Consider the following 27,245-nt stretch of genomic DNA (forward strand, 5'->3'; position numbering starts at 1 on the left):
TGTTGTTTCGTTTCATTATTTTATTAGACGAAAAGTGGCAGAAGAATCACAGCAATGCAATCACAACAGATCCTGGTAGAATGATCTAGCAATCAAATTACACTGTAATTCTATTACAAGTCTGACATTCTGTGCAATGGATGTGTCTTGAGGGCGAATGCTGGACTCCCTGGAAAGTCATCCTCATCTCTGAGATGCTGGGCAGGTATCCATTTTATTTTTTCCTTTACTAAAGCAAAGATATCCATTTTCAAGAGGCAAAGAAAAGGGAAGAAAGCATACAAAGGGACACTAACTCCATTCTCACCAGGCTCTACAACAGTGGACCCCACAAAACTCAAAGGGGCACTTTAACAAGAAATGGTTGTAGAGAAACTTTGGGAGGAAGACGCTCGCACCCTTAAAGGGCTTATTTTGCCCTTATATAGCACAGCCCTCACAGGGCACTGTAGTGAAGATTCATACTATCAGGTCAAAGAAAATATACTGAGCTAACGCTTAAGATCTTCGAAGTCCTAAGGCGTGCTGCTTTGGCAATCACTCATCTTTCCTTTGTCCTTAATTCCTCAGTTAATTAGGACAAGTAATTCCTAATGTCAGCTCCATCTCCCCACCCCAGGGATAAGAGGGGCAGTGTGTGTCACCACAGAGTCCTCCAAACACAGCAAACTGTCAAAGGCAATTTACAGAAACAAAAAATCAAAAAACAAGAGAGCCATCACCATGGCAACTATAAATGTAGCCCGCGAGGCCTGTCTGAAAAGTTACTGGGAGAAGAACGCACCTCTCAGTTTAAACATCTCTCCATTAGCAGAGTACACGACCAGCATGTGAGGAGCTTCGTCGCTCAGGGACACTATGGCTCCAGACAAAGACAGGACTCCTCGAGGCTTCTGGTGTTTGCTTTGCTCATTCACAAAATACTGCAGGATGCCAGCCTCGAAATCCAGTACGAAGTACCTGCACAGAGAAACCACAGTACATCATTTTTCTCTCCTACCCTATTCTGCACAGCAAAGCAGAGAAAAGCAAAGTGATCCAGAAGTCAACATCAAGACTCCACATCCATGAAGCTGGAAAGCAAAAGTCCCTCCCAGATGCCCATACAAAGTTAGCCTGAGTAGGGACAGAGCACTGAATTCTTAAATCAGAGTGGAGTTCATAATGGGGCACTTATGGGCAAGGGCCAGGACCACTCAGGATTTGGTGCCATGCCCACACTTCACCCAGTATTCGTGGATACCACATTAAACCTCAGAATGGCAGAGACCGGCAGAAGCACTGCAACACAGCCTCTTGCAACATGCTCCATATGAATTCACAGGAACAGTTGAAATTCACAAGGCCTCCAGTAGAGGTAGTTTCACACCCAGATAGCTGCAGCAAGCTTGGTCTCCAACTTCCTGCCAGTGGCATGGGTACCATAAGGAGCCTGAGGACATGGCAGCGTCTGTCATGAAACTGCGGGTGCTTCTGCAACCACCTGGACACACTCCGGCAGGCCCATTCACATGAAAGCAAGGATTCCCCCTGCTCTGAGATGTTGAAATGCCACTGAACTCTACATCCATGGTAAAAGAAGAACTGCAATTTGCTTAAATCACACAATGAATCTTTGTAGCCAAATATCTGGCCTGTTAATTTTCTCAGGCTATTATCTAGGAAGTAGTCAAGACAATTTCCCCTTCTCCACCAGGATGGAAATGTCTTCACCTGAGCCTCAGATTATTACTGTGGCCTCGAGGCCTCCCCCTGCTGACTTTTCTACATTCTCACTTCATCTTCCACTGATACTAGTCTTTTCTCTCTTCCTTCATAGTCACCAAGTTGCTTCCTACCACAGGACCTTTGCACATGCTGTTCCCACTGTCTGGTGCAGTTAAAGTGTGGTCTGCAAATTTTGATGGTCTACAAACTGTTACCAGTCCACCACAGCCTTTTGAAACATTTCCTGCATTTGGCTCCGTTTCAATATCCAAATGCAGAGATCAGTTGGACAAGTCTCAATGGTTCAGAAGTTGTCAAACACACATGGTCCACACACAAGCTACATACTAGTCATGAATCAATAACAGTGCAGCTGGCAGATGGGGGAAAGCAGGTCCTTCACCACTGGCAGGTTGAAAAACCCTTGCCCAGAATGCTACTCCCCCTGCCTGGAATATGGTTCCTACCCCTTCTCGCCATGTTAAGTTCTCCTGACCAGGTCAAATATTCTTTCCTGTAGCACTTTGAAATGCTCCCTCATGGCACTGGCCCCATTTGAAGTCTACATTTGTGTGATTATCTGGTTCAATGACTGGTTTCCCCACTAGACTACACTCTGAGGAGGTGGAAAGTGTCTTCCTGTACAAAGCGCCCAGCAGTGTGCCTGATACTTCATTGCTACTCTGTTAACACTTGTGAAAGGAACGAATAAAGAAAAAAAACCTACTAAATCCCACGTTTCTCCATCCATGCATCAAAGCACCTGGGTCATACAGTGAACTGATACAGGCAATGCAATATATTTTACATTTTTGAGGGATACATGGCAAGAGTCAACATACCTACAGTCTGCACTACCAACTCAGGGACCTTCCACAGTTTTCAAATTACACTGCACTACATTCCTTTCGATGCCATCATATTTTTGCAAAGAGTTTCAGCAGGTGCTGCAATTAAAACAACATCAACGTAGAACAGGAAAAGAGAACAGCAATGTCCAGTATGATTCCAAGGTTAGAAAAGCTGTGCAGTACCCACAGGTACATACATCCCATTAATAAGTAACTGTGGTTATTTAAGAAACTATTTTTCTTTCAATTTTTATTATTTTTTCAAATAGCTACTGAGTTTAGACATAAATATGTATGGGGATGTTTGGAACTAACCACTTCAAAAATGAATCCGTTAGATACTTATTTTAACCTAGAAGTACCAACAACCAGGAAAGTTTACGAACTTCTAACGTAATTTATTCTCACAATAACCTAACAGAAGAGATGTTATCCCCATGTTACATGTATCCTGAGACCTGAAGAACTTTAAAATCCAACTTCAACTCTTCTGTGTCCAAAGTTCAGACTTGGGTCTACTCCAGCAAGCTCAAGCTCCTTGATTCTCACTCAAGTCCTTCCTTATAACTTTTCCATATCACTTCTCCAGGACCTAACTTACACACTTCATTCTCCAAATCTCCCTGCTCCAACAGAGATAATGAAGCTGAAAGCTCCTTTGCCTGGCAATAGAGGTCCCTACTTATGGCCCCTGCCAGGGAGCAAGGCACAGCCATCTCATTAGCACATGACTGCCCAGGTGACAGTCCTCCAAAGCTCCAAGTCCTCTAAGAAATCATCCACTTTGAATTATTTTTAATATTTCAGATGGTCTGGCCAAGACTCGTATCTATTTTACTCTTCTTCCCTCTTATCTCTCAAGTCATTCTAATAAAGGTGTTTCTGGTTCTCATGAACAGCGTGGATAAATGAAGACGCAAAAACGTCAGAACCAGGGCTATTCAAAGTGTGATCACCAAGCCGGCAGTAACAACGTTGCCTGGGGTCTTGTTAACAATGGAAAATCCTGAGCCCCACCCGAGCCCTGCTGAATCATAAACTCTGGGTTTTAACAAGCTTCCAGGTAATCTGTTACAGGTGAAGTGTGAAAATCACTGATGTAAACTACCATCAACAAATCCCTTTCCTCCCCTTCCAGAGAAGTCACATCCAGAACATATTTCTCAGCTTTCCCTGCACTTAGGGTGTGGCTGTTTGAGCTTCAGCCAATAGAATGTGAGCAGTAGTGCGCACACACACACTGGAACAGAGACAACCTACAGCACAACTTGGGAGAGCCTGGGTCCCTGAATCACCACCTGGAAGAGCACCACCTGCTGAGCAACACGCACAGCAGACCACTATATTAATAAGAAAGAAACTTTAATTAGGCCACGGGGATCAGTATCTGTTACAGCAGCTGCTAGCCTTACATTAACAAAGACACAAAAAAAACCCTTTTTTATTTCTATTTTCACATCCTTCTACTTGAAATTTGCCCCTATTCCTTAATGTGGGGCAAAAGACAAACTCCCTCAATGACAGAAGAACCAGGGTAACTTCTGAGCAGCCAATGCTCAACTTAAGTGCTGACTCTGCCTTCTCGAGGAGTGTCTTCCACTTGACCTGTATTTAATGTTGCCATGACTGCAGCTGTGCAGACAATGCTCACGGCAAGTCAGAACGTGAACAATCATCCTTTCAAGCTGAGGAAGGAGACTAGTTAGGCTCACACTGCAGCACGTTGTGCCATGTGTGCCCCCCTCCACATACCTGCAGACACAGAGCTTCAGCATCCCCTTCCACAAGCATGCCACTTTTTTTTTTTTTGAGATGGAGTCTCGCTTCTTCACCCAGGCTAGAGTGCAATGGCATGATCTCGGTTCACTGTAACCTCCACCTCTCAGGTTCAAGTGATTCTCCTGCCTCAGTCTCCCCAGTAGCTGGAATTACAGGCACGTGCCACCTTTTTTTTTTTTTTTTGCATTTTTAGTAGAGACAGGGTTTCACCATGTTGGCCAGGCTGGTCTCAAACTCCTGACCTCAGGTGATCTGCCCACCTCAGCCTCCCAAAGTGCTGGGATTACAGGCGTGAACCACCACACGTGATCTTTTTTTTTTTGAAATGGAGTCTTGCTCTGTCACCCAGGCAGGACTGCAATGGTATGATCTCGGCTTGTTGCAACCTCCTCCTCCCAGGTTCAAGCGATTCTCCTGCCTCAGCCTCTCGAGTAGGTGATATTACAGGCACCTGCCACCATGCCCAGCTAATTTTTGTATTTTCAGTAGAGACGGGGTTTCGCCACATTGGCCAGGCTGCTCTTGAACTCCTGACTTCAGGTGATCCACCCACCTCAGCCTCCCAACTGCTAGAATTACAGGCATGAGCCACCGCACCTGGCCACATGCCACTCTTACACAGAGGGAAGTAGAAAAGGAAGGGGATAAACTTTCAATGAAAAGGCAAAGTAACTTGCCCTCAGTTTCCCCATCCACTCTACCATTGATTGGAATGAAGCAAAGGTTTAACTTTTCTCTCCTTACCGCTCCTACCAACTTCTTCAAAGAGAACCTGCCAGCTTGCCAGCTTTTCCGTCTCCTAGAGGCAGCTTCCCAAACGCATCCTGTTCAAACAAATAACTATATATTTGAAGAGGACATTATTTAGGAGCTGGTACAAAGAAATGAATAGAATGCTGTTTTATTTTTTCAGTAAGGATGACAGAATAACCAATTGATGTCACATTATATAGGATATAAGGACACATTAATGATTTTTCACGTTACCTGTTTCAAACTGACATCTCTAACTTTCTGCCTCAGATGGAAAAAAAAAGAACGTTTCCACTGCTTTCTAAAATAGTTTCAATGCAAATGCACAGGTTTGAATCATGTGTACTAAGGAGTGTACGCTTCTTCTAAAGACAGTTAAAATTTTTATCATATTTGGAGGGATACTATCTGATTAAAAATTGCAACAGACTAGAAAAAAATTGCAACAGACTAAACAAGTGTTCTTTCAGCATGGCCTTTCACAGTTAAGTCAGTTTGTGTCATACACAGGTAAGATTGTCCATACAGCAATAAGAAGAATTCCGGCGGGTCACATTCCCGGGTAGGAAAGCAATTACATTTGGTTTCCCACAGGGTCATGGCTTTGTCAGGTGCTGCTGTTCGGAGCTCGCAGCTGTATCTGAAAGTCACAGTTTTCTTTCTAAATGGAACAGTTAACCATATTTCTGGATCAGGCTTCATTAAACCAAGTGAAATTGTTAGATAAAATCCTGAAACATTCTTAAAGATCTTCCCTTCTGGAGAATGGAATAAGGCAAATCTAATTCCTAGGTTCTGGGGTTTATTAATTAACTTCTTGAAGTTACAGTGTGCAACTTGACTGCTGTGTTGGTGAACTTAATTGTACACAGAGAGAACATATTTTCTTTGCTATGTTAAAAATAACATCAATAAAAGAGAAAAAAAATCAAAGCATGTGCTGCGGGGAGAAAGGGAAAATGAGGGAAGCAAACAAACAAACCCATGAGGAAAGCCATCTTCACTCTCACCAGGCTAGCTTCTCGGTAAAACCCTTACCCAATCCCAAAGCTGGGAGATAGGGCAAGTGTAGGTCTCTTCCTGGGAAGGGCTGAAGGACAAGCCACTGCCTACTAACATCCTTCAGATATATCCATTGTTTCCAAAAGAAACACAAATGCACACATATATACCCTCATATACACTTACATATGTGACACACTCACGCTGATGCCCACAAACACACATGCATCTCTCACACACTAGACATATAAACACACTCACACAGGTATTTGCATTCATGCTTACACATGTTCACTCACATACTCACAAACTAACTCACGCACACTCGCACAACTGGAGGCGTCAGGAGTGTTACACACTCACACATTCATAACCACCCATGCACTCACCTCTGAAGGTGCATTTGCACATCTTCACACTCACCTGAACACGTTCTCACTCACGTCCATACACTGCACTGCCCTTACCAACTCACGGTGCCTTCCCGGTCTTGCATCTCTGAGGCATCATCTGTCTGCACCTGTTTCATTTCTACCTCTACACCCCCATCTACCTGACATAGTTTCATTAAGTAAAGTTGACAAAAGCATACGTTTCCTTCGTCCGGGGAGGAACTGGGCCTAGGATTTCACCAACAACCCTTAGCCAAACCCCAGGCAAGAAGAGAAATAGAAAGGAGAGGCCGGGTGCAGTGGCTCATGCCTGTAATCCCAACACTTTGGGAGTCTGAGATGGGTGGATCACCTGAGGTCAGGAGTTCAAGACCAGCCTGGCCAACATGGTGAAACCCCGTCTCTACTAAAAATACAAAACAAAATTAGCCCAGCGTGGTGGCAGGTGCCTGTAATCCTAGCCACTCGAGAGGCTGAGGCAGGAGAATCTCTTGAACCCAAGAGGTGGAGGTAATAGTGAACTGAGATCACACCACTGCACTCCAACCTGGGAAAGGAGCAAAATTCCGTCTCGAAAAAAAGAAAGAAAGGAGAAGGAGGTGGGGGTGGGGGATGGGGGGCTGCCATGGGAAACAGCTCACTCATGCTGACAGCCAGAAGTTACAGCCAAACTGCAAGAGAATTACTAACACGTAGGAAAAAATACTTCTTTGAAGCACTTTGCTAGACAGGCTAGTCCTAACAAAAAGCAAAATCATTTCATCTAAATTTAAAAGTGAAAATTAAAACAACAAGCATAAAGCGCCCAAGAAGGGGAGGTTATGGCCCTCTCTTTCATGACTGAGCAGCACACCTTTCATAGCCACATTACTGCTATTACTAAGAGGGGCTCAGACTCCTCTTAGTCCTGGTGAGGATCAGCCCCTCACTGCCACACACGATGGCCAAGGCCAGGGCCATGAAGGCCCCTTACCTACCCAGGCCCACCTTCTGCCATGTGAAAGAGGAATGAGCACCAAGCTCCCAGCTGACCACAGCCTCGTGGAGAGGTGGACCTCCCTGCTGAGATCTGCCTTGCCTTCCCCAGGCCTCTGTCTTCTGAGACTCATCTGCTCCAAACTGCTGAACTGCACGAACAGGGCCTGTGAACAGATTTCTGCACCCCGTCTTCTCCTGACCAATGGCAACCATGCCATGTTCTTCAGCTTAAGACCCTTCTCCTGGCTGGGCGCAGTGGATCACGCCTGTAATCCCAGCAATTTGGGAGGCCAAGGTGGGCGGATCACGCGGTCAGGAGTTCGAGACCAGCCTGGCCAACATGGTGAAACCCCGTCTCTACTAAAAATACAAAAAGTAGCTGGGCATGGCGGCGTGCACCTGTACTCCCAGCTACTTGGGAGGCTGAGGCAGAAGAATCACTTGAACCCAGGAGGTGGGGCTGCAGTGAGCCAAGACCGTGCCACTGCACTCCAGCCTGGGTGACAGAGTGAGACTCTGCGTGGGATAGTTACTACCTGACTCTTCCAGAGCTGCAGTCAACAGATACCCCCATGAACACACACATGGCAGAGACTGAGACCCTCCCTACCTTCAGCATTTCCCCTCCCCCATGGTTCCCACTAAAGGATTTGCCTGGTGCAAGAACCCAGCTGGAAGGAGCAGCTCTTTCCAGCAATGTACATACTGATTCTTGAGGTTTCAGCAGCCTTCCAGGTCCCTCCTGTGCACAAACATCTAAAACTTCACCATCTCTGAGATCAAGAAGCACCTTGTTTATAAAACTTCCTATCTCCTACTTACAGAAAAACTCAGGAACAATCAGCCAAATAAAGCACACTCAGTATGTGAAGTGGGGGCCAAACTACGGATGCATTTTCCCGAGTGTCCCGTATGTCTTTAAAATTAATATCATCTGGTAATCATTTATTGAACCCTTCTCATCTCCAAAGATCAACAGACTAAAGTCTACAAGAAGTTTTCTCCTTGGAGCTACCAGTGTCACAAAGGAGGTATCTACACATCTCCAGGTGGGGCTGTAATGCCTTAATCATTGTGGTGAAGGAAAGCACAATATATAATCCCAAAATATGCTCAACCTAGAGGGTAGAAAGAAAAGAAACTTTCTTCCTTCCCTATAGTAGTCTTGTCATCTTAGAAGAGTTTATACTCAAAAACCTTAGAGTTTCTGGCTTGGGAGAAAATAAGTCTTCTAGAATTTCTCATGATAACCAAACTTCCTGGAAGGAAGACACTGGATCCTGCAGCCAAAACCTTACAACAGGTTCCAAGGCATAGCAACTGCAGGCAAACTCAATCCCAGCCAAACTTTAAAATCTGGAATCTTCTTAACTCTTAGAATTTGTGGCAAAGGCTAGAGAAATGCAGTGGTCTTCTTACATCTTTCAGCTACTCGTCTGTGACCAGAGTCCCACCACTGCCACCACCACCATCCTCCCAAACCACCAAGATATAGAGATTCCAACACACCCCAGGTGGTACTAAATTGTCAGAGGGTCCTCAGGCTCATCACCAAGCCAGGAATAAATATAGTCTATTACATAAGAATTATATTAGAACACACTACCAGATTTCAAAATATACTACAAAGCTGTAGTATCCAAAACAGCATGGTACTGGCACAAAAAAGAGACGCATAGACCAATGGAACAGAATAGAAAACCCAGAAATTAATTCCTGTATCTACAGCCAACTGATTTTTGACAAAGGCACCAAAAACATACATTGAGGAAAGGTCAGTCTCCTCAATAAATGGTGTGGGGACAGCTGGATATCCATATGCAGAAGAAAGAGACTAGACCCTCAACTCTCATCCTGTACAAAAGTCAACTCAAAACGAAGGAAAGACCTAAATGTAAGACCTGAAACTATAAAACTACTAGAAGAAAACAAAGGGGAAATGCTGCAGCACATTGGTCTGGGAAAATATTTTATAAATTAATAAACCTCAAAAGCACAGGCAGCCAAAACAAAAATAAACAAATGTGATCACATCAAGCTATAAAAACTTCTGTGCAACAAAGGAAACAACAGAGTGAAAAGACAGTCTACAGAACAGGGGAAAATATTTGCAAACTACTCATCTAACAGAAGAATAATATCCAGTATATACAAGAAACTCAAACAGCAGCAAAAATAAAAAAAAAATAAAAAAACCTCACGAATAATGGGCTGGGCATGGTGGCTCACACCTGTAATCCCAGCACTTTGGGAGGCTGAGGTGGGCAGATCACCTGAAGTCAGGAGTTCAAGACCAGCCTGGCCAACATGGTGAAACCCCATCTCTACTAAAAATACAAAAGAAATTAGCCAGGCCTGGTGGTGGGTGCCTATAATCCCAGCTACTCAGGAAGCCGAGGCAGGAGAATCACTTGAACCCGGGAGGTGGAGGCTGCAGTGAGCTGAGATCACGCCACTGCACTCCAGCCTGGGTAACAGAGTGAGACTCCATCTCAGAAAAAAAAAAAAAAAAAAAAAACACCAAATAATTTGCTTTAAAAATAATCTGATTTTAAATCGATCATTTAAACATGATCTGAATACATTGCTCAAAGGATATACAAATGTCCAACAAATATATGAAAAAATGCTCAACATCACTAATCATTAGGAAAATGCAAATCAAAACCACAATGAGGAATCATCTAACCGCAGTTAGGATGGCTATTATCAAAAAGACAAAAAAAAAAACAAATGCTGGTGAAGATACAAAGAAAAGGGAACTCTTATACACTATTGGTGGGAATGTAAGCCAGTAGAGCAATTATGGAAAACAGTATGAATACTCTTTAAAGAACTACAGATACAGCTACCCTATGATCCAGCAATCCACTATTGGGATTTATCCAAAGGAAAGGAAATCAGTATATGGAAGAGGCATCTGCACGCCCAGGTTTAGTGCAGCACTATTCACAATAGCCAAGATGTGGAATCAAGCTGCGTGTCCAGCAACAGATGAAAGGATAAAGAAAATCTGCTCTACATACACAATGAAACATTATTCAGCCATAAAGAATGAAACCCTGTCATTATCAGCAACATAGATGGAACTGAAGGACACTGTTAAGTGAAATAAGCAAGGAACAGAAATTGAACCACCACATATTCTCTCACTCATGTGTGGAAACTTAAAAAAATTGACCTCCTAGAAATAAAAAGTAGAACAGAGGATACTAGGGGCTGGGAAGGGTTGGGGGAAGGGAGGGATAGAAGGAGATTTGTTAAAGGATACAAACTTAGAGCGAGACAGGAGGATTTCTAGCATTCTATAGCACAATACGAAGACGCTAATGAATCATACATAGCTTCAAATAGCTAGGAGGAGGATACTGAATGTTCCCAATACAAAGAAATGATAAATGTTTGAGATGATGGATATGCTAATTACCCTATGATCATGATACATTGTATGTGTCAAAACATCACTACGTAGCCCTTAAATATGTACAATTATGTGTCAATTCAGAATTTAATTAAAATAAAAAATGAAAAGAATGTTTCTTGGCCGGGCGCGGTGGCTCACACCTGTAATCCCAGCACTTTGGGAGGCCGAGGCGGGCGGATCACGAAGTTAGGAGATCGAGACCATCCTGGCTAACACAGTGAAACCCTGTCTCTACTAAAAATACAAAAAAAAAAAATTAGCCGGGTGCAGTAGCAGGCGCCTGTAGTCCCAACTACTCAGGAGGCTGAGGCAGGAGAATGGCGAGAACCCAGGAGGCGGAGCTTGCAGTGAGCCGAGACCGCACCACTGCACTCCAGCCTGGGCGGCAAAGCGAGACTCCGTCTCAAAAAAAAAAAAAAAAAAGAAAAGAATGTTTCTTAAAGTTTGGTCCAGTTGCTCTCTGCTTCTGAATCAGTTGAAAAGCTTGTGAAAATGTGGATTCTGACTCTCAACCCACACCTAGAGGAGCTTTGTGAAGGTCAGGAAGTCAGAAACGTGTATTTCAAGAAGTTTCCCAGGTGATTCAGAAGCACCCTAAAGTACAAAAAACAGTGCAAAATCAGAGTCAAAAGAAAACCATATGTTATTCACACCGTTTTTCATCTGGTATGCCAAGCATTTCTCTCAATCATTCATTCAAACACCTGAGCACCCACATGCCCATATAACCAAGATGAATGTTATTTAAGCATTAGCCAACCTCATTTTGTCTTAGTCAAAAAGAGCCAAACCCCAGCTTTCATAAATCACAGCAGCCCAGACTGTGGATTTCTTGGTTTTGTCACTCTGGAAGTATTTTTGAGAAAGATTTAAAGACAATGTTTGAAATCAACTGGCATCGAGTTCCTGCATAATGGGATCATCACCTGGCAGGAGGAAGGTGCTCACCTGAGCAGAGGGGCTCCAGGGGCCAGGCTGAGTGAAGCACCTCAAGATTAAGAGCCACCAGCCTGAGAGGCTGCTGCTTCAGGAACCTGATAAAGCACCAGAGTAAGTCAAAGTGAACTTCTAACAAAGGTGTGATGCACTGAGCTTGGATTTGATCTATGATGAGATTCGATCTGCTTTTGAAAACTAGTTGATTTGAGCCCCAAAGAACTAAGACCTGTCTTATGAGGATTAATATAGGCTTTCACAGTATTGCCTCGTTTCCCTCTGAAATATTCACTGTTGAGTTTCTGGTATCTTTAGGTGAAAATTTTGATACCAACCTGTGTCTTAATGCTCGCAAATTACATTTGATTCTTGATACTGACGATGTCAGAACTTACCTGGAAATGAGCGAAGTCCTGATTCAAGTCTCTGCTTTGTACTATAAGCTTGAACACACACATCCTGAAAGCCACACTGAAACAATTCTGATACCAGCTAAAGCCCTGGGGTATGAGTGGGTGAGCAACCCCAGTTTAGAACCCACCAAGATCAAGAGAGATGGGCGCTGTCCTGTGCAGGCCAGGAGAAGCAAACCCAATCATCACCAGGCCCCATGGCTCAGCTTCTTCCCCTAACATCAACTAAGTCAGTCTCTGAATTCCATCGTCCCTGAATTCAAAGTGTCCTTTACTTTTTCTCTAGGGGCAACAAAGCATAGAGGAAGGCGGTGTGATTCGGCAGTCAGAGACCTAATTATGCCCTAAGGCCAGGGGTTTTCAGGCTTTGCCCACATCAGATTCACCTGGAAGTTGGTTAAAACACAGCTTCCTGGGCCCCTCCCCCAGAGCTTATGATTCAGGAGGGCTGGGTGGAGCACGAGAATTTGATTTCTAACAAGTTCCCAGGTGATACTGATGCTGCTGGTAGGACCACACTTTGGGAACCACTTGTTTTCATTTTTGTGACCTTGGGCAAGTTCTTTACCACTCTGAGACTTGATTTCCACATTTGCAAAAAAAAAAAAAAAGCTGGCTAATTCGCTCTTGCAGTCCATCCCATTGTCTCTGTGCCCAAAAGTCTGCCTGCTTATAAAACAATAACTTCCAAATGTTCATATCACATTCCTAAATGCCGACAGTAAATCAGATCTGATGCTGATGCTCATATTGCGCTGCATCAGAAGTTTAATTTACTACAATGCCAACAAGACAGAACTTGAGGGCTTGTATTTGCCATTTTTGGGGGGTGCCAGTGCCATGGAAATATTATTTGGCAAGGGCTCACACTCAGGTGTCAGTGTGGTCAACTGTACATAGGTTCTGTGATATGAATAAAGCACTCTGGATAAGTTTATTCAGGTGATGGTTACAGAGAAGAGAACCCATATAAAAGCTCAACACTGTTTTGAAGAGGGTAGCTCCAGTCCCCAAACTAAGTTTTATTTGCAAGAATTCACTCATTTGTTTTCGGAAACATTTTACTACGTACTATGAGCTAGGTATTGTGCTAAGGATACGTGTGGAATGGGTGACAAAGTCCCTATTCTAATGGGGGAGGGAAGCAGAGAATAAAATATTCACTAAAACGAGTGCCAAACTCTGGCTGTGATCATGTGTTGTAATAGAAGTGAGTCAATTGGTAGAATTTTACTTACTAGGGCCTGTCTGGAGACAAAGGAACTGAGATCTGAGGTGTGAAGAAATGGACTCAGGAAAGAGGAGAGAAGAGACTTCCAGGCAGAGGAAGGAGCATGTGTAATGGCCCTGAGGACAGAGTGGGTAGAGGGCCATTTGTTATTGTCTTTTTAATAATAAGACAGTGTGTTCAGAGCAGAGAGAAGGAAAGGATGTGTGTTGTCAGATGGGGCTAAAGAGGCAGGCAATGCAAACCACGCTACGCCTACAAGGCATGCCGGGACTTTCTTTATCCCAACATCAAGCAGCGGCAGGGACAGAACCAGAGCTACTTCAGAGAAGGAGAATTCTAGCTCCAAAGTAGGGAAAGGCCAGGAGTGAAACCAGGTGGGAGTAGAGGGAACAGAAAGGCTGCTACAGAGACTCGCTTTCTCTCAACATGATGACTGGAGAGACTAACACATTCTCTCCCCCAAAAAGTCAACTATAAAACTGGACAAAACTGTCAAAAGCAACCATTTCAGAACAGAAGAAACTGACCAAACTTTGATAACAAGCAGAGCTTGGGGATCATGCCTAGGCTGTCCCCAGCCTCCTCTTAGCAATGCTGACGGGTAGTTCAACTGGGGCGGCAGGGTTCTGCTGCCTGAGGGAGAGGGAGAGGGTGAGGGTGAGGGCAATTGCTCACATGATTCGGATCATCATCAGTTAAAGTGGCAATTGCAGGAAGACACAGTGGGAAGACCAGGGACTCCACCGGCCTGAGGTTGCTGCCCAGTTTGGAGCAAGCCATGGACAAGCAGACTAGCCAGGGACTTAATTGGGAATTTCAGGAGGTGAGAAAACCATGGGGCTAAACTTTTCATGTATCTGTTAACCGGTGGTTGAGCACAACCGCAGCAGAGACCAGAGCAGACCCAAGACACCCCATACATCCTTGGTCAACAGAGCCTATGTGGGTGCAGGGAAGAGCGATAGAAAGTAAGAGCCAGGAAGGACATGGAAACAGCCTGCAATGTTAATATGCTCAACAAGCAGATAGAGGGGCAGAGGCAAAGCCTTTCTGGCTAAAGCACAATCTCTGACCAATCTTTGGCTAAATACCAAGCACATACATCCAAAATATACAAAGAACTCTTACACCTCAAAACTAAGAGAAGCAAACCATTCAAGAAATGCAAAGTATTTCATTTCACCAAAGAAGACATTTCACCAAAGAAGACACATGAATGGTTAACACATGAAAAGATGCACATTATTAGTCTTTAGAAAAATGCAAATTAAAACCACAACGAGATTCCAGTTCACACCCACTAGAACAGTTATATTTAAAAAGACAATAACAAATGGTGAGGATACGGAGAAACTGGAACCTTTCTACACTGTTGGTAGGAATGTGAAATAGAACATCTGCTTGGGAAAATAAACTTACCCTACAACACATCAATTTCACTCCTAAGAATCTACTAAACAGAAATTAAAACAAATGTCTATACCAAAGACTTATATGCGAATGTTAAAGCAGTATTATTCATAGTAGCCAGAAACTGGAAATAATTTAAATGTTAATCAACTGGTAAATGGATAAAGAAAATGTGGCATATCCATCCCATGGCATACTATTCAGCAATAAAAGTACAACATGGATGAACCCCAAAAACATTGTGCTAAAGGAGCCAGATGAAAAACACTACAAATTGTATCATTCTATTTATATAAAAAGTCCAGCAAAGGGAAACAGAGAGAAAAAGATCAGTGGTAGTCTGGGGCTGAGGGTGGGAACAGGATTAGCGGCAAACTGCTTACAGGGATTATTATTATTTTTTTAATGTTGGTGTTAGAAGGCCGGGCACGGTGGCTCACGCCTGTAATCCCAGCACTTTGGAAGGCCCAGGCGGGCGGATCACAAGGTCAGGAGATCGAGACCACGGTGAAACCCCGTCTCTACAAAAAAAAAAATACAAAAAATTAGCTGGGCGCGGTGGCGGGCGCTGTAGTCCCAGCTACTCCAGAGGCTGAGGCAGGAGAATGGCGGGAACCCGGGAGGCGGAGCTTGCAGTGAGCCGAGATGGAGCCACTGCACTCCAGCCTGGGCGACAGAGCGAGACTCCGTCTCAAAAAAAAAAAAGAAATATTCTCAAACTGAACTGTGGTGATAGTTACAAAAGTATACACATTTTCTAAAAGTAACTCAATTGTATACTTACAATGAGTGAATTTTACAATGTTTAAATTATACCTTAATACAAGTGATATCTACAGTGATTCTGGCAACAGCCTAGACCAAGGTGGTGACGGCAGAGTTTCAGTTGACAAGATTTAATGAAGCAGGAATTCAGTTTTGGGAATACTGCATTTGAAATACCTTACTCCAAGAATGTCACTTAGCAGTTGGAAGGATGGATCTGGAGCCCAGGAGCGGTCTGAGTTGGAGATGTGAATTTGCAAATCATCTGCAAATAAGTAGAAATTGAGGTCACAGGCATGGATGAGATTGTCCAGAAAAAGGAACAAGGAGGACAACGGGAGGCAGGAAGGAATGGGCCTGGGACCAAGACTTGAGGAATTCTAACATTAAACAGGGATAAGAACAGAGAAAACAAGGCAGAGAGGAAAACCAGAAGCACGGAAAGGATAGAGTAACCATGTCAAATGCCGACAAAATGTCAGTAAGAACTGAAACATCCTATTTGTGACCATACGCTCATCTGTTTATTTCTAGATTCATGGATTCCCATGACCCTAATTTACTGTCAGGCAAATCCATTTTTGTTTTGTTGCTGGTGATGCACCAAGCCCAAGAGAAAGGAAAAGAACTTCTCTTCCAAACATATTGCCTAAGTCCACCAGCTATTTTCCGATAACCTCATTCCATTTTTACTGGGAGGAGTAGAAACATTACTGGGTTCAAGCCAGGATTGAATTTCAGCTCTGCCACTGATTAACTAGTGGTCTGAAACCAGGTGTGGCAGAGACACACTACTACCTACTAAATATCCATTTCTCTTCTCTCTCAAGAGAACCTTAATTTTTAGGTGGGCACACAACATGCTATGCCAGAGTATCTTTCCCAGGCTTCCTTTCACTTAGATGTGGTCAACTGACTAAGTTCTAACTAATGAGGAAAAAATGCTGTCGTATTGCAATTCCTCCCTCCTCCACCTGCTTTTTGGAAGATGAATGCAATGGCTGAAATTCCGTGCCACCCCCTAGGGATGGTAAAGCAGAAAGCTGGAAGGAGCATGGGTCTCTGATTTCTGTGGAATCCCCAAACCAATCCGGAAAAGCTACCTCCAAACTGCTTTTATGTGACAGAACACAAAAGCTGCACATTAAAATTCTCTGCAGCCTTTTTTTTTTTTTTTGAGACAGAGTCTCACACTGTTGCCCAGGCTGGAGTGCAGTGGCACGATCTCGGCTCACTACAAGCTCTGCCTCCCGGGTTCACACCATTCTCCTACCTCAGCCTCCCGAGTAGCTGGGACTACAGGTGCCCGCCACCACACCCCACTAAATTTTTTTTTTTTTTTTTTTTTGTATTTTTAGTAGAGATGGGGTTTCACCGTGTTAGCCAGGATGGTATCAATCTCCTGACCTCACAAACTGCCCGACTCGGCCTCCCCAGGTGTCGGGATTACAGGCGTGAGCTACCACGCCCGGCCCAGGCTTTTTTTTTTTTTTTTAAACAATCCCAACCCCCCCCCCACATACACCTGGACCAATTAAGTCAGAATCTCTGGGGATGAAACTCAGGCAGTGGTAGTTTTTTAAATCTCCTCACGTGGTTACAATTGCAGTCAACTTGGAGACTCTGTAATGGACTCCAACTTTATGTAAATGCATTACTCACAGCCGAACACAACTCCTAACTGATACTCCAAGCTGTTTGACTCTTCCTGTGCCAATGTGAACATCTTTAAAACGGGATTATAATGCTTACTGCTCCCACAAATATTTAGTAACTGAGGATACACTGGTGAGTGACTCAGTGGTCCTGCCTTCACGAAATGTACAGGTATGTTGTCTGAAAAATTACATGAATGGGCAAGAGCAACAAACTATATAAATTCTACAATTGTTTGTGGGAAGCATAATCAAAAGCCAGGAGAAATCGCAAGGATGAGAAATATACCACCATATTAAAGGAAAGTTAAATCTAATTCCTTACTTCAGCAATGTATTCAGTAATTAATTGCTAAGAATAGTTCAACACTGCTGCTATATCCTCAATGCACACCCCTATACACACACAGTACTAGAAATTATGCCTAGTGTATTCTACATGTCTTAATTTATAATTAAGAACAATGCCACATTAATTCCAAGAAACTCAGACTCCAAGAATTGTATGACAGTTGTATGAATGAAGCATTCACCACTGAAAATAAAGCTTTCAAAATACAGAATCCTTCAGAAACTCATGTGTTGCCATCACACTAAAACCATCACACTTTGTACAGGAAAGAGAGTTATTGCATCATTTTTCAGACTTCACAGAAAAACAATAATTACTCCCCAAAAGACTGTGTAAGATTATATCCGTTAGGGGGATCAAATGTTCCGGGTGCTTAGATCCACATTCCAGAGAATCTAATCAAATAAAAATGACTTATTTTCGGCAAAGGATAGTGCAGTTTCTTGACATATCTATGAATTTTGGATCACTGCTTCCAGCTCTGGACAATGTGGAGAACGTGCCCACCTCCAGCTCCCTCCTTGGAATCCAGTCGTGGAGATGCCACGCAAGTAGAGACAGGGTTTCACCGAGTTGCCCAGGCTGGTCTCGAAGTCCTGAGCTCGAGCAATCCGCCCATCTCGGCCTCCCAAAGAGCCAGGATTAAGGCATAAGCCACCGTGTCTGCCAACTTTAAACCTTTTAAAGCTTAATATGTAGGTAAAGTTTCAAGGGAAACCGATAGAAAATACAGTGCATAAATTCCAAAAGAGTAAGAAGAAAAAAATAGAATATAAACAAAAGAATAAAAATTCAACATATCCTCCAAAAATACAAGATGGGGTGGGGGTAGGAAGAAGAAACATAGAAAAAGTTGGACAAATAAAAATCAGTGGTTAACATGTCCAAATGCATTAATCACAAACGATATAAATGAATTAAACTTGCCAGTTAAACCACAGATATTGCAAATTAAACAGATGTTTTAAAAAATCTGAACATCATGCATGTAATCTCAGCACTCTGAGAGGCCGAGGTAAGAGAACCACCGGAGCCCAGCGGCTTGAGACCAGCCTGCGCAAATAGGAGAGCCTATCTCTTTAAAAAATAAAGAGAGAAAAGAAAGAAAGAAAAATTCAGCCAGGTGCAGTGGTTCATGCCAATAATCCCAGCACTTTGAAAGGCCGAGGCAAGAGCATTGCTTGAAGTCAGGAGTTTAAGACTAGCCTGGGCAACAGAGTGAGACCCCACGTCTACAAAAAAATAATTTAAAAATTAGCTGAGTATGATGGCACACACACACACCTGTGGTCCCAGCAGAGAAACTATTCTACAGAAAATAACAACAATTAAAAGGACCTTAGTAATATACTTAAGCTGTTTTTATTTTTATGAAACCAACTTTGCAGAAGATTAAGCTGTTTTGAAAACTGCATATTTATTTACTAACATAGTTAGAAAATAAAACTTTTTTTTTTTTCTAAAGACAGGATCTGGCTCCGTCACCCAGGCTGGGGTGCAGTGGTGCGATCAAGGCTCACTGCAGCCTTGACTTCCCAGGCTCAAGTGATCCTCACCTCAACCTCCCCAGTAGCTGGGATTACAGGCACACACCACCATGCCAGGCTAATTTTTGTGGGGTTTTTTTGTTTTTTGTTTGTAGAGATAGGGTTTTCAACATGTTACCCAGGCTGGTCTTGAACTCCTCAGCTCAAGAGATCTGCCCACCTTGGCCTCCCAAAGTGCTGGGATTATAGGCGTGTGCCTCTGCACCCAGCCAAGAATGAAACTTTAAAAACAAACCATTTACCATATCGTTGCCCCTTCTTTTTCTGCAGCCCTGTGCCTGAGAAAAGCTCCAACCCTTGGCCCCTTGGCTGTGCCCACTATGACTAATTTCTCCCTATTTGTCTCCTGTTCAACCCCTGGCCTCTCCTCAGACAAGACCCATTGTTCCCCAAGACCTCTCTGCACATTTCCCCACTTCTCAGGCTCGTCCTACAAGAGAAAATTACATGATTTAGGGGCCAAAGCCACTGCAGTCCGTTATTTTAACAGCAATTACTTTGTCTTGATTCTAGAAGAGAGTTTTAGATATTTATTTTGTACTTCTGACATTCCACTGATGGCATCAATATTAGATTTTCAATTCAGTTAACTCTGTGGATGTTATAGGTATTGAGGAGGATCACTTTTTGTTTCTGATTTCCCTTTCCTGCCTTACTGCATAGCACAGAATGTTCTGAAATGAGTGAGCAGGAAACTTTGTATTACTCTTGTCTTCAATGGAAACATTTCTAAGTATTTTTACCATTAAGGATGATGTTAGCTGTTTGTTTCAGAGAGATATTCTTCATTATAATAAGGAAAAATCCATTTCTAATTTATTAAAGTGCTAATCAAAAATAAATGTTGATTAAGGGAAGCTGAGAAAATGCTATGTAAGAACACTGTATCTCTGCAACTGTACTGTAAATCTAAAAATACTTCAAAATAAGACATTAAATGAAAATAGATGTTGACTTTTATGTAATGTCTTTTTAGCATCTATTGAAGAGACCATATGAATTTTGGATACACATTTTAAATCCCGTAGTCAAAGTATAAACTTTTCCTGCTGATCTCCCCACATCCATTCTCACTCATTTCTAATCATCTCCCTCTACTCAACATAAAGGTTTTTCAACAAATGTAAATGAGATCCCCTTGCACTCCTAACTAAAATCCTTACATGGCTTCCATTGCATTCAAGACAAAATCCAAAATCCTTAAGTGTGCCTACAGGTCTTGCACGATGTAGCTCAGCTCACCTCTGCAGTCTGCTCATTCCGCCTGCTCTGGCCACACTGGCCATCTTCCCAATGCCCCCACTTTCCTGCCTCAGAGCACTCACCTACCCTGATCCTACTGCCTGGAAGTCTCTTCCCTACTCTTGATCTGGCTACTTCTTACTTGTGCTTTCAGATCTCAGCTGAAAAAGGCCTGCCCTTGAGCAAAGTCTTCCCTTTCCCATACCAGGTCCCCTGTCACTCTGCCCCATGGCACACTGCCTCCCTCACATTCCTCACAAGTCATCACTGTGTCCTTATTTGTGGGATTATTTGTTAATATCCACAAACTCACTAGCCTGCATGTCCTCGAGGGCGGAACCACATCAGGATTCTTCACCACTGGCTCCTCGTATCTAGCACAAATGCCTGGTACAAAAAAGGCATTTAGGCCGATCACACCTGTAATCCCAGCACTTTGGGAGGCCAAGGTGGGTGGACTGCCTGAGCTTAGGTGTTCAAGATCAGCCTAGGCAATATGGCAAAACCCCATGTCTAGTAAAAATACAAAACATCAGCTAGACATGGTGGTGCGCACCGGTGGTCCCAGCTACTTGGGAGGCTGAGACAGGAGAACTACCTGAACCCAGGAGGCAGAGGTTGTAGTGAGCCAGCATGGCACCACTGCACTCCAGCCTGGGCAACAGAGTGAGGCTCTGTCTCCAAAAAAACAAAAACACCAAACAAAAAAAAGGGCATTTAATAAGTATTTATAATACCGCATGAATTTGCACAGGTCACTTAACCTCTCAGTGCCTCTGTTTCCCATCTATAAAATGGGGCTAAGAAGACCTCAACAGAGCTGTGCTAAGGCTTAAACAAGCTAAGGCACATATAGCACTTTAAATATGGACCTGGCACATAGACAGTGCTAAGAGGCTGCTTCTTGCCAGCCTTCTTTTTTTTTTTTTTGGAGACAGAGTCCCACTCTGTCGCCCAGGCTAGAGCACAGTGGCACTATCTCGCCTCACTGCCTCCCTGGTTCAAGCAATTCTCCTGCCTCAGTCTTCTGAGTAGCTGGGATTACAGGTGCCTGCCACCACACCCAGCTATAGTAGAGACGGGGTTTCACCATGTTGTCCAGGCTAGTCTTGAACTCCTGACCTCAGGCAATCCACCTGCCTCGGCCTCTCAAAGTGCTGAGATTACAGGCATGAGCCACTGTGCCCGGCCTTCCTGTCAGTCTTAATGTAGCCCCAAGTCAGTGGCCAGCAGGCACCTATTTCACCCTGCTCACCCTTCTAGGGAGTCTCTGATTCCAAAGACAGCAGTGAGGAAAAACAGCCAGCTCAACGATCAGAAAGCTGAAAGCATGGAGAAAGACAGAGGATTTATTCATTCTTGCACTTTTCTGACACTGCCAGTTCCATGCCCTTCCTTCCTCCTTCGTCCCTGCTATAGTCCAAAAGACACAGGATAAACAAGAAGCCACAGTAAATAGCATTTGCACAGTCTTTCCTACATCTATTCATTCAACAGATATACTAAGCACTTACTACGTACCAAGCACTATTCTAGGTGCCAGGAATACAACAGTGGGAACACATAACAAAAATTCATGCCTTCATCTCAAGAGTCCTTTATAGAGAACAGGGAAGGCAGAGAAACTAATAATTGCTAATATTGCTCTAACCTTATGATGGAGGCATCATTATCACCCCTTGTTTTGTTTTGCTTTTGGTTTTATTTATTTATTTATTTATTTTTGACAGGGTCTCACTATGTTGTCCGGATTGGAGAACAGTGGCACAACCATGGCTCACTGCAGCCTTGACCCCCTAGGCTCAAGCAATCCTCCCACCTCAGCCTCCCAAGTAGCTGGGACCACAGGTCACACCACATCACCCAGCTAATCTTTAAAAACTCTTTTGTAGAGATAGGGTTCCACTATGTTACCCAGGCTGATCTCAAACTCCTGGACTCAAACAATCCTCCCACCTCAGCCTCCCAAACTGCTGGGCTTACAGGCATGAGCCACCACGCCCAGCCATTAGCCCTTTCTAAAGATGAGGAAACCGAGGCACAGAGATCTCTCATCAGAGTCATACAGCCAATCAGCAGCAGAGGCAATAGGAGCCCAGGCAATCTGTTCCCACAACTGTGTTCCTAACTACTGCATTCTTCTGCCCTTTTCTGAAAAATAAGAGTATATAAAATCTTCTACCTCAGAGCAAAGGACCTCAACTTTGAAGCTTTTTGTTAAAGCGGGGTGTGGGGGGTTGCAGGGGTGGGAGGGAAATGTTGGTCAGGACATGTCAAATATTCACACAGGAAGTCAAGGTGGATGTCTACTAAATCGAGAGAACACAGGTTTCCAGGAATCACCTCGTCAAAGGATTCTGTGGGCAGCTAAAACCTAGGAGAGGGGAAGGAGAGACGATGAATGGGGAAAACCCAAACTATAATACTACCGCCCAGAAAGTCTTCACAAGGGCTGACGGGTCCCAGCCAGGATGGAGCCCATATTCTGCCTCTTCCGTCCACTCCAGACAGCTGGCTCCCTCCCTCTCCCCTGCTTCTTCCTTGCCCACTTTGATCCACCTCTCACACCCAGGCTTAGTTGTACTGCTTGATTACCCTTCCCAAGCATGAGATCCCATGCCTCCCAGACTGGCAGGAAACCAGAGCCCTCAGCAGAGGCATCGAAGCCACCCAGTCAGCAGATATCAGGGCTGAGAAGAAGAGACTGCAGCAGGCAGGCCAGTTCATCCCAGGCACTAAGGCACCAAGAAGCCAAAATGATATTTGGGCAACCAGCCCAGGCTGCCACAAAGGGCTCCTGGAAAACGGGCACATTTTCCAAATGAAATCCACTTGTGGGCTAGCTCTACCTGGCATTTAATTAACCTGAAAGGGTTGGACGTACCAAATAAGCCACCAAAAATAAGATTGAAATCTCAGCTGTTCCTCCAACACACGCCCCCAAGCCTTCACACAACATGATCCACCGTGACCACAACATCCACAGGGTAAAAACACAAAACCCACGGTCACTCAGAGCCTCCTCGGGTGACTCTGGGGCCACACAGTTTACTCTCCGGGAACACATAATCCCAAACAGAGGTAGAGTGGGCTGAAATTGCCACAAACGCTGACTCTCCACAGACTCAAAAGCAACCTGAATCAAAATCATTTCCAACCTGGGTCTGAACCTGTGAAAATCTGTGCCGACAGAGACAGCTGGTGTTTGGCCAGCAAGTTCAAATCAAGGTGGAACTTTCCCAGCTTTCTGGAAGAGGAGGGCATCTGTTATGAGGCAGAGCTGAGATTTTCTCCAAGGAATTTTTCTTAAACTAGAGGCAGCTAACAAGCATCTGCCTATAGGCTGCCACCTGAATATAAAACAAAAGTATAAGTAACAAAGGAATCGAGTAATAGAAGTATCCACCTCACAGGACTTGAATGAGGGCGAAATAAGTTATTTGTAAAATGCTTAAAATAGTATCTGGCACATAGCAAGTAGAATATGTCTGTCAAATATTAATAACATAAATGAAGGAAATACCAATTACTCTGAACGAAATCACTCTCTTGCCTGCATAGACAGCTTAATTTTTCAGGGACATGAGTTTGTGATCACATTCTGCATACATACATATGAGTTGTGATTTCCTAGTCCTCAAGTCACATGATGATATCAAACTTGTCAATATGTCAAAGAGCATGTGGCATTCCACAAAGAGCTCTATGTCAAGGAACCTGATGATTTTTTTCCGATTTTTTTATTTTTTTTTATTTATTTTTTAGACGGAGTCTCATTCTGTCACCCAGGCTAGAGTGCAGTGGCACAATCTTGGCTCACTGCAACCTCCATCTCCTGGGTTCAAGTGATTCATGTGCCTCAGCCTTCCAAGTAGCTGGGATTACAGGCATGTGCCACCACACCCAGCTAATTTTTGTATTTTTAGTAGAGACAGTATTTCACCATGTTGGCCAGGCTAGTCTGGAACTCCTGACCTCAAATGATCCACCTGCCTCGGCCTCCCAAAGTGCTGGGATTACAGGCGTGAGTCACTGCGCCCAGCCAGAACCTAGTGAATTCTCATCACAATAGACAAGATTAAGGCCTAGTGAGAGAGGAGGCCAAAGATTAACAAACATCACTGAATTCGAAGCATTGACTATGATATTCTTCAAATCTGGCTTGAAATACCCATCATACCACTCTAGAAAAAAAACTAACACTTCTTAGCAAGACAGTAAAACATTCCCTGACAAAAAAAACCTATCACTTGATTAATTATTCTGACTATTCCCATCACCTCAAGAACGAAAAAAAAAAGAGTGTGTTCTCCACAGATGAATAAACACATAGTCAGATCCAGCCTGAATTTTGAGCAACAGTCACCACATTCAACTTTATTAATCTACTCTCCTATGGAAGGAACACGAGTTTGGGGAGTGTCTCCTGCTAAGTTCCTTCGATTCCACAAAGAACACCATAGTCAGTGTCCATGGCTTCAGTTGGCTCTGCTGCCATTTCAATTTGTCAAGCAAGAACAAACAAAGCAATCTATTTCACAACAAGGGAACCAAAAAACTAACCCCTTTCCACTTTGTTCTTTACCCACCGCACAACTACCTCTTAAATTATTTTTCATAAAATATGTATGACTCACTTCAACTCTCCCACAAGCAGACTAGAGCCAAAAAAAAAAAAAACTGGGAAATCATTTAGCCTCCTACTATTATTATTACCAATAATATTATGACTATCTCTGCCAATTAAACTAGAAACTTCTTTGACATTATGTCACTCAATTAAACATAGCTCTGGGCTTGGCACAGTGTCGTGCATATGAAGGAAGTTTGCCCTAACAGGTCCAGGGCAAAAGATCATTAAATAGAAATATATCCCTCCATTATCATACTCACTATCTATTATCACCACCATCACCACCAGCACATAAACCTCTTTAAAGCCAAAACTATTCTCCATAACCAGGGACATTTTGGGCACTTTACGAATATATACAGCTAGCAAAATGACCAATTTCCAATCAATCAGGACTTGATGAATTAGGTCCATGTTGATGAATCAATCTCGAGGCCATCCTGACCTTCTAATCCTCCTCCCCCACTGGCTGCTCCTCTCCTCTGAGCGGGAAGAAAAGGTGAGAACCAAATCTGCCAGGCATAGTGAACCACTAGTGGATTGGATTCAAATTTTAAGACAAAAGAGGTTGTACCCGATGGTAACAACTATGTTTTTAGATCATCCATGGCTAAAAGACAACTCACTGAAGTAAAACTTGATTTTGAAAAACCATCACCTGCAGTCACTGAAGACAGCCTGCCTGTGAAACCCACTTCTGCAGAAGGTTTTATGTTAAGAGAACTTTTATGGCTCTAGAAAGCAGATCACTTCTCCAGCCTTTGGGAGCAGTGAAATTACACAGTCAGTCTCTGAATTATTGATGTCATAATTTATTGAAAGGTGTCCATTAGGTCATAGGTCACACCCCAGATGCAATGATGCACAGATACACAGACCCATCACAAGGTCTGTGACCAGGGAGTAAAAGCAATAGCAAGCCAGTGGCTTTTGAGGATCTGCTATATGCACCAAGGCCCCATGGTATCAGACCAAAAAAGAACTCTAGGTCAGACCAACACACAGAGCTTCCAGCATACTCATCTGATTATCTCATTTTGTCATCTTAAAAATAGGGCAGGTATTCTTGATTGCATTTTACCTGTAAGAAAAGTAAGACTGGTAAATTTAAGTGACCTCTAGCTAGGCGCAGTGGCTCACGCCTGTAATCCCAACACTTTAGGAGGCCAAGGTGGGCAGATCACTTGAGGTTAGCAGTTCGAGACCAGCCTGGCCAACATGCTGAAACCCCGTCTCCACTAAAAATACAAAAATTAGCTGGGCGTGGTGGCAGGCACCTATAATCCCAGTTACTTGGGAGGCTATGGCAAGAGAATCACTTGAACCCAGGAGGCAAAGGTTGCAGTGAGCCGAGATCACACCACTGCACTCCAGCCTGGGCCAGAGTGAGACTCTACCTCAAAAAAAAAAAAAAAAAAAAAATTATGTGATCTCTCCATTGTCTCATAACTAGTTCATATAAGGACAAGGGCCAGGACCAGATCCTTGAATTTTTGTTCTATTGTTTATTTTATTAAATTATGAGGTACCCTATTCACTACTTGTTGATATTCACTGCCAAAGATTCCTCTAGATGTTGGGAATAGAACGATGAGTGAAACAGACATTCCTGCTCTTGTGGAGCTGATATTCTAGTGGCAGGAAAGAAATTATAAACATATCCACAAACATGATAAGTGTCCATAGTGGCTTAGAAAAAAATAAAACAGGCTACAATGTTGGAGGGTGGGAAAAGGCGGCAATAGAGGAGCAGTTCTAATTTCACCAGGTCAGGGAAGGCCTGCCTGTAAGGTGATTCTGCGCAAAGAATGGAAAGAAGAGGGTAAAGCATGCTGGCGGTAAAAATAACTGTGTTCCAGGCAACAAATACAGACTGAGGTGGGAGCAGGCTTGGTGTGCTGGAGAACAGCCAGTGCAACAGGAGTGGAGTGAGCACGGGGAAAGTGATGGGAGATAAAGGGAACAAGAGCCAGCTCACACACAACTTTGCAGGCATAATAGGGACTGGGGGGTTGATTCCAGATATAAAGGGAGACCCCAGGAGGGCTCTGAGCAAAGACACTAGCAGCTCACTCTAGCATGATGATGGGGTCGGGGGGGAAGGGGGATCCACTAAGAGTTTAGGATAATTGTCCAGGCAGAGATTGCAGACTAGTCATATGGAAACGTGTACCT

General features: G+C 43.6%; 1 protein-coding gene across 4 annotated transcripts in view; it reads right to left on the minus strand.

Moving 5' to 3' along the window:
* The window catches only part of OSBPL10 (oxysterol binding protein like 10), a 331,754-nt gene that overhangs the window by 229,776 nt on the left and 74,733 nt on the right, over positions 1–27,245 (minus strand). For all 4 annotated transcript variants that reach the window (XM_033212888.1, XM_033212886.1, XM_033212887.1 and 1 more), the window contains exon 2: positions 785–960. In XM_033212888.1, the coding sequence (XP_033068779.1) occupies positions 785–960 (176 nt within the window). The remainder of the gene's footprint in view (positions 1–784; positions 961–27,245) is intronic.

Source organism: Trachypithecus francoisi, unplaced genomic scaffold (genome assembly GCF_009764315.1).
Source record: "Trachypithecus francoisi isolate TF-2019V2 unplaced genomic scaffold, Tfra_2.0 Lachesis_group0, whole genome shotgun sequence".
Taxonomy (NCBI): domain Eukaryota; kingdom Metazoa; phylum Chordata; class Mammalia; order Primates; family Cercopithecidae; genus Trachypithecus; species Trachypithecus francoisi.